Genomic DNA, 8,424 nt, shown 5'->3' on the forward strand with positions numbered 1-8,424 from the left:
ACTGAACATCAGCAGCCACTGCATAAAGACATTTCAGGCATACCTGTAACTACATTATCTAGTTTTCTAAACAGATATGCCACTGGCCTATAAGTGCAACCTTGTTGTTGCCAAAGGATACCCAGAGCCACACCCTTCGCCTCTCGCGCATGCAGGTGAAAAGTCTTTGCATAGTTCGATGGCCCAGAGCTGGGGCCGTAGTAATGGCGTGTTTCAGTGCCATGAAATGAGTCTCTGCTTTATCAGTCCAGCATATCAGTGATGCAGGCGATGCCTTGTGATCAATCATACTCCGCAAATGTCTGTCATGGGCAGCACACTCAGGTCTCCATGAGCGACAAAAGTTTATGAACCCCAGAAAACTTTGGAGCTGTTACACAGTTCATGGGAATTTCATCTTCCGGATCAGTTCAATCTGATCTGTGGAGGTTTTTTTTGGAGACCTGGCATTATGACGTGACCCAGGTACGAGAACTTTTGCTTGACCCACTGGAGCTTTTCTTTTGATGCTTTGAAACCAGCGTTCTCCAGAATATTGCAGACAATAATGGAGGCTTTCTCACAGTTCTTTTCAGTCAGAGCAGAGACCATGATGTCATCAGCATACTGCAGAATGCAAACTGAAGACAGCAAGTCTATCTTTTTTTTTCCATGTATTTTTCACCGCAGCGGAGAGGACGGATGGTGATTCATCATACCCTTCTTAGTATTTGCGCCCCCTATCCTATAAGGCTAGCAGTGGCTGTGTGTCTGGATGCACTGGAACAGAGAGACAAAAGCAGCACACAAATCAATGACAGAAATACTTATGTGTGCATGGTAAACAAAATTTATGACAGTCGGCACATCTGGAACAATTGGAGACAGAGGAATTATCAGTTTATTGATTGCTCTTAATTCTTGTGTAAGACATCATGTCTTTCCATCAGCATTCACCACCGGGTTAATCGGTGTGTTGTTTGGCGTGTAGGTATTAAGACACCCTGGTAAACAAAATTGTAAATAATAGGTTTAATGCCATCTTCCTTTTCTTTTGACAAAGGATATTGTGTAATGTACACAGGTTTTAAGTTTAACTTTGTATGGTTTCATATCAATGAAACCTGTATCTTTGTTTGACTGAGACCATAGGCATGGGTTGATCAAAGTGTCTACATCCTGTGGTATGCGGGCGGTCACTGGGTCTTGGTTGGCCTTCTCACTTCCTCCCCCCATAGGCAGAGGATCAATGTATGTCTGTAAACATGATATAAAATAGAAAACAACATGAGAATCATGATTTTTGATGTTCCATATTTAACTTCTTCCACCCTGAACCTATTTTGGGAATTTTCGCCTGGATTTGGCCTACCCAATTTCAAAAGCTTCCCATACCCACATGCAGAGGTTTACATACAAAAGTTTGGTATCATTTTACAGGAAACCCTTTGAAATTACATAAAACACTGTTAAAAGTGCTAAACATGGTTGTATGTGATGTCAGGCCTCTAATAAACACAAAAATAAATAGGCGATTTTTTATGTTTTTTTTTCTAAAGTTTTTATTTGAAAGTATATAACTCTGGCCCTGGGTGTCTCAGCTGACACCCAGTGGCTGTGCGTCTGGATGCACTGGAACAGAGAGACAAAAGCAGCACACAAATCAATGACAGAAATACTTATGTGTGCATGGTAAACAAAATTTATGACAGTCGGCACATCTGGAACAATTGGAGACAGATGAATTATCAGTTTATTGATTGCTCTTAATTCTTGTGTAAGACATCATGTCTTTCCATCAGCATTCACCACCGGGTTAATCGGTGTGTTGTTTGGAGTGTAGGTATTAAGACACCCTGGTAAACAAAATTGTAAATAATAGGTTTAATGCTATCTTCCTTTTCTTTTGACAAAGGATATTGTGTAATGTACACAGGTTTTAAGTTTAACTTTGTATGGTTTCATATCAATGAAACCTGTATCTTTGTTTGACTGAGACCATAGGCATGGGTTAATCAAAGTGTCTACATCCTGTGGTATGCGGGCGGTTACTGGGTCTTGGTCGGCCTTCTCACTTCCTTCCCCCATAGGCAGAGGATCAATGTATGTCTGTAAACATGATATAAAATAGAAAACAACGTGAGAATCATGATTTTTGATGTTCCATATTTAAGTTATGCATTATGTCTCGCCCGAGCAAATTAAGACAACCAATCTGGTATGATGTGAAATTTGTGAAAAAATGGCTTGACACCTGGAGCTTACCTCCAGAGGTGGTGTAATGGGACAGAACATTTCAGTTTCTAGAATACCCAAAGAGCAAATTTATCCGTAGTTGGTCCCTCATATTCAGATGAAGACATTAATAATACTTCAACCCCAGTATCCAAAAGAAATATATGCATTTTACCATTAACTTTAAGTAAAGTTAACTTTCATTATCATTATCAAAAATCAAATAAATGGGTTTTTTGTGCTCCTCCGCTCAGCCTCAATTATTGTCCGTACCGTATTAGGAATAGAATTTGGACATTACTTTTGTAAACTATGTCAAATATGCAAAAATCCGATTTCAATATATTCAGTAAAATATTAATTCAGTTTTTTATTCAATATTTTTATTCAAATAGACGATTGTTTGATGTTTATTATTCAGCGTTTCTATCAATAATCATTCATTTATCAAATTGTTTTGCAAAATTTAGTCATTTTTTTAGCAATTTATTATTTCAAAATTGCAATGTCAAGTTTCAACAAATTGTTTTGTTCAAAGTTTGTTTGTTCACAATTTTTTTTTCAATCAGATAGCTTATACAGATGATAGCTTTTTCAATGTTAGTTTTATTTCAAATCAGCTTATTAAAAAATATTGGGCCACGCTCGATCAATATTTTAATTAAATAATCATTTATCAACACCACGATCCCAAATATACAGTGAGCTAAAACTGTATATTTGATTCGTTTCGTGGGCTGGTAGAATCAACTTCCAGCGCTATGAGGATTTAATTTTCAATCACGAAAACGACTTCACTACCTGCCCCAACTGGGCCGAGTGAATTAACCAATCTTGACTCGAGTCAACAAGATACAGGTCCTCTAGGACTCTACAGGGGTAAGTGCTGTATTTCAAATTTATTAGAAATATTGCAACACTTACCCCCTTTTTGTAGGTCCTCCCCGATCTGTGGTGTTCGAAATTCGGTCTCCGGTTCGAGGATGTTCCCCTCTTTCGCGGGACGAGCGCCCAACTGTTAGAATCTAATTCTAAGCAGGTCTAGAGGTATGAGATTTTTTTAGTAGTCTGGAGGTCTGAGCTGAGCAGCAGAGAGTTCTGATATATCAGGGGCCATGAAAAGACACCAAATGCCGTTCAAACATAACCCAAATTTTATTAGACATCCTTCACATTATATAGGATGCAAAAAGGAAACGTTAGTCACCTGGGTAATGTCTGGCACAATCTCGTGATCAACACATTGACGAATCCGTCGAGACAACAATCACATGACTAAATATAGCTGCAAGCAGCAATGCCGGGGTCAAGCCGAAAAGGGCACAGAAGGGTGTAAAGTTGAGTTTGGATAAGAATACTAAAGAACCTAGGTAAACTAGTAGTTATATGGGACCACCTCTCGTCAAACTTTTATGACCCCCTCCCCCACCCGGTGACAGTTGCTGTCTGACAGGTCGTGTTTTATGACCCCTTGACAGATGGCGTTTTATGACCCCTTGACAGATGGCGTTTTATGACCCCATGAAAGATGGTGTTTTGACAGGTTGTGTTTTATGACCCTTAACAGATGGTTTTATGACAGTTTGTGTTTTATGACTCCTTAACAGATGGTGTTTTGACAGTTTGTGTTTTATGACTTCTTTGACAGCTCGTGTTTGACAGGGGGCGGGACCATCAATCAAAATCTGTACAAGTTGTCAACTTTAGACAGAAAGTATTTAATGGTTTTATTGCCGGTCATTTAGAGTGATTGTTTTTCCTGAGTGTGTTTTATGTCACGCGTATGCTGTTATGTTTAATGACGGCTCGTGTTTCGACATTTGCTGTCAGCTCTCACCCTTCCTCCCTCCTTTCTCACAAGATCTGCATTCTTTCACAGGGGTGCCTGTTGTAAAGCGATTAAAGATTTCTAAAACTCAATGTTGGTAAAACAATCCCCCATTACGGTGTCAAAAAAAAAGTAAATGTTTATTTTAGATTTAGACAAATCATGAACAAGGCTACGATTAAAACATTGGTTTGTAACATCACAAGTTATTTAATGAAATATTCCGTATACGTGTATAGTTTAAGCAATGATCTGAGCCATAACCTTCGGAGCCGGCAATACTATAATCTTTAGACGAAAGTCTAAACTAAATACAATTTAAACGATTCATGAGTTCCGTGAATCTTTTCATGACCTGCTCTATAGTTTCACGCGTATTAAAAATCCGGCGGTGCCTGACAAAGCGCCGGGGTGAGTGTTCATATATGCCGTTTTAAATTAAAGTTAATAAATGTAATTCTGTCCACTATGGCAAAATAGGAGTTTATTTTAGATTTAGAGGATTCTTTAATCATGTCTATGATTAAGACATGTGTATACGTGCACCGATGGTGACAGAGACCTTATATCTGACGTTAAGAAACTTTTAAAAGATTAAAGACGTGTTCATCCATCATTTTTAATTAAATGATTCTTAAAACCATGTGTGAAAATGTGTATATTATACAAAGAGTCTTACATTGTCTGCTCTGACAAAAATAAAATATTATTTTAGATTTTATGTCAATTGACTGCGTGTATGACAAATATAGTTTGATATATACGTTTGTATTGGCAAGAGACTTCTTTAAAGTCACGCAAGAATAAATATTTTAGTTGTAACTGGTTAACCTTAAATGTACTATTATCTATTTAACTATAAGCTATATTTTACTGAACAGCCTCAAAGTTTCTGATGCTGAACTTATGACCGTATGTGATAGATATTTCACAGCAGGGTCAGTTTGTAATCTAGGTAGAGTCTTTTAAAACTGTAATGGTAAAATGTAATATGGTCACTCTGTCAAAAATAAAGCATTTGTTTGTAACAAATTATTTAATGAAATATTCAGCAGTGGTATAGCTATGAACAGGGCCAAAACCACCGGGGACACCAATAACACATTCTTTAGACTAAAGGCTATTTATTTTAAACTAAATAAAAGTTTAATCTTTTCAGACATAGTATTCTGATCACACCATTAGATCGCGCTCCGGCGTTTACAATAGAGAACATACGCGGATGAGTGTTCATATCCACCGTTAAGAAACTTTTAAACGATTAAAAACACTTTCATATCATTTTCTGAGTTTGTTTTAAATTAATGACATCTTAAAATCAACTGTGAATATGTGTTTATTACACAACAAAATGTAATTCTGTCCGCTCCGGTATAATAGGGATTTTATTTTAGATTTGGGACTTTCTTTAACCAAGTCTCTGATTAAAAAATGTGATTATGTACAACAAAGTTGTCAGAAAACTTAGGCTGATGCGTACTTATATCTGTGGGGTTTTTTAAAAACAAAACTTTTTTGAAGCTTAAAACATTCCACCCTATCTTGTGGTTTGTATACAATGTGAATACTAAAATCGTACGTGTGTATGTGTATTTATGTTTATATATGATTACATATGTTGTGGTGAAAACCAGGTGTTTATCTGGCTGGTCCCTAATGGTACAAATAATTCATGATATTCGTCTCACTGATACAATGGCAGGTGGTTTCATTACATTGAAACTAGTTAGAACACAGCAGAGACATGCATTGAGGTTAATTACCCACATGTTTTTATATGAAGCTCTAAAGCAATATATTCAACCATGCGTATTATGCGGTCTTTTAAGGTTCGTTTGTAACATCATAAGTTCCTCTACAGACAATCAAGAATCAATTATGCTTACAAGCTGTTATCAGTTGACACAAACCAGATCTCTCGTCTTTAACAGTTTCGTATAAAGTAAGGCACCACTCAGAATGTATTTTAACACCCCTGAAAACTAGTGATTGAAACTTACAGCGAGAAAGTCTGCGTTAAAGAGTCTAGAAAAGAAATGGAGACATACCTTACTGGTGAGTGTGTTTAAAAGTTTGTATTGTTTTTCAAATATGTTGTGTGTTACAAAAAAAAAAAAAAAAACCCTACAAAGGATCGGATAACATATCGGGGTTATTGTTATAGGAGCCCTGAACGACACCGACTACGCTAATGTTGCGGATGAAATTTGTGCTTTAAATACAGGTATGTTTTAACGTTTTCTACATATAATTTTAAACGATCCACTTACATAAAATAAATAAATGATTAAATCTATAACACTCTATTTCCTACAGGATTGGGGAACCCCACGGTTAATGATGAAAACTGTAAGTTGTTTATCTGTGTGTGTGTGTGTGTGTGTGTGTGTGTGTGTGTGTGTGTGTGTGTGTGTGTGTGTGTGTGTGTGTGTGTGTGTGTGGATGTTGGTTACAAAATATTTTACGATCACCCCACAACTATTTTCACAGTGCATAACAACATTAGATCATCTGATCGAGATGTGGTGTGGGGAGTTGCAGGTCTCCACACACTCGGTACGTATTTGTGTTTTACTTTTTTTTTTGTTTTTGCTTTGTTTGTTACAACATTTTGGTCTGTTTTCAAAATTACTAAAAAACAAATCTGTCGTCATTGTAGCGAATTTGTCTAACCTCCTGGATAGCATACCCAATACATCAGGGTTTCTAAGAAATAACGAGAACGGTAAGACGTACGTGTGTGTGTGTGTGTGTGTGTGTGTGTGTGTGTGTGTGTGTGTGTGTGTGCGTGTGAGTGTGCGTGTGTGCGTGTGTGTGTGCACGTGTGTGTAAATGATGCCACAGCGCTTACGATCCAAAGGTCTATCGTTCACAGGGATCTGTGCTACGGCTACTCGACACAACGATGGTAGATCTGGGATACGCAAACCACTCTGTACGTAAAGGTGATTTTACTGACGAGTTACATTAAAGTTAATTATTTATAAGATAAACAACTGTGCTATGCTATTGCAGCGGATTTGTCTATCCTGGTGGATAATATACCCCACACAACACTGCGTGGCCATGGATCACACAAAAGACAGAGATCCATTCAGGCCGAGATTCACACACCAAGGGGCCCGCATACAACTTTACGAAATACTGATGCAAAGAGACAACGAATGGTTCGGAGTGTGTCCCCCGGTACGTATCTAGAAACGGTCTTTAAACATATTGTTTTATTTTAAAGTGATATTTAATAACATAGTCATCTGTTTACAGTTTTGAATGACAGAGTCATCGCGAGCGATAATGTAGGACCATTGGAGTCTGACGCTAGAACATCTGGTCAAGGTGTTTATACAGCATTAGAGATGTTTTAAACAAAAAGTTTTTTATTTTGTTATTTTTAATAACAGAGTTTATCTAATTGCAGGGTCGAACACACATGACATAGTAGAGAGCTTTGTAGATTGGGATGAGGATCTGATTATCGCATGGGACGCTTGTGATTTTGAACTACATACACCGGTGCAATCACTATCAGCGTCCATGAATGTACAAGAAACACCTGTGGCTTCCGAACAGACCCCAGAGTTAGGGGTGAATCACATAAACCAAGAAGACAACAATTCTGAGGATACAGAATTGTTCCCATATGTTTTGACCCAGAACCTCGATGTTCAAAGAATCGTGGATTCCGAACAGGACCCGGAGCCACTGCCTGGTAATCAACAGGCCTATAGAAACGAACTTGTGACTGATGAACAGGTCACGGACAGCACAGGAAATGAAGTGACTCCAGAAGAGCTCAAAGACTTTTTGCATTATGTATGGCACGATTATGCACAGTTTAAGCAGTTTGTAGTCGATGGTTTTGCAATCCAGGATACAGAGCGAAGAAAACTGTTGGGGTTAATCGCCGAAATTATCACTCTGTTAAAAAACCCGACTTTGTAAGTGACAAAGCCGTTTTCTGCAGTTTTAAACTTATACCGTTGAGTGTTCTCAATACCAGATACAACGGGGAAAATTTTCAATGTTTATATAATCCGGTTTATACATGTTTTTTGATACCTTGTTGGTGTTTCTTATACTCAATATTATTATTATTATTGTTTTTTACTGATTTTTTTATTATCTGAACTATTGCTTGTTATTTGTGATATAATGTTTGAAAACATTAATAAAAACCCCCGCAAATATCTTCTTAAGATGATTACGCATTTGTTTAATTATTGTGGCTTGCTGTACCAAACCATTCTCTGATATATCAAGAATATTTCCAAAGTAACGAATGTTAAGATATTCATGACCAGGGGTCTATCCACAGAATACACCACAATGTTTAAAGTGTTGGTTGCGTGCATGCTATGCATTCACAAAACATACATTTACAT

The 8,424-nt window shown here is 37.4% G+C and overlaps 1 protein-coding gene across 1 annotated transcript; it reads left to right on the plus strand.

Annotated features, from left to right (window-relative positions):
• Positions 1-5,894: 5,894 nt before the first annotated feature.
• LOC135751936 (uncharacterized) lies at positions 5,895-8,215 on the plus strand. Its single transcript, XM_065270209.2, has 9 exons — positions 5,895-6,097; positions 6,207-6,266; positions 6,359-6,391; positions 6,533-6,598; positions 6,702-6,767; positions 6,918-6,977; positions 7,058-7,228; positions 7,307-7,378; positions 7,461-8,215. Exons 1-9 carry the CDS (start codon positions 6,079-6,081, stop codon positions 7,982-7,984), a joined length of 1,071 nt encoding a protein of 356 aa, XP_065126281.2. The 5' UTR covers positions 5,895-6,078; the 3' UTR covers positions 7,985-8,215.
• The last annotated feature ends 209 nt before the right edge of the window (positions 8,216-8,424 follow it).

The sequence above is a fragment of the Paramisgurnus dabryanus genome, chromosome 7 (genome assembly GCF_030506205.2).
Source record: "Paramisgurnus dabryanus chromosome 7, PD_genome_1.1, whole genome shotgun sequence".
Lineage (NCBI taxonomy): Eukaryota > Metazoa > Chordata > Actinopteri > Cypriniformes > Cobitidae > Paramisgurnus > Paramisgurnus dabryanus.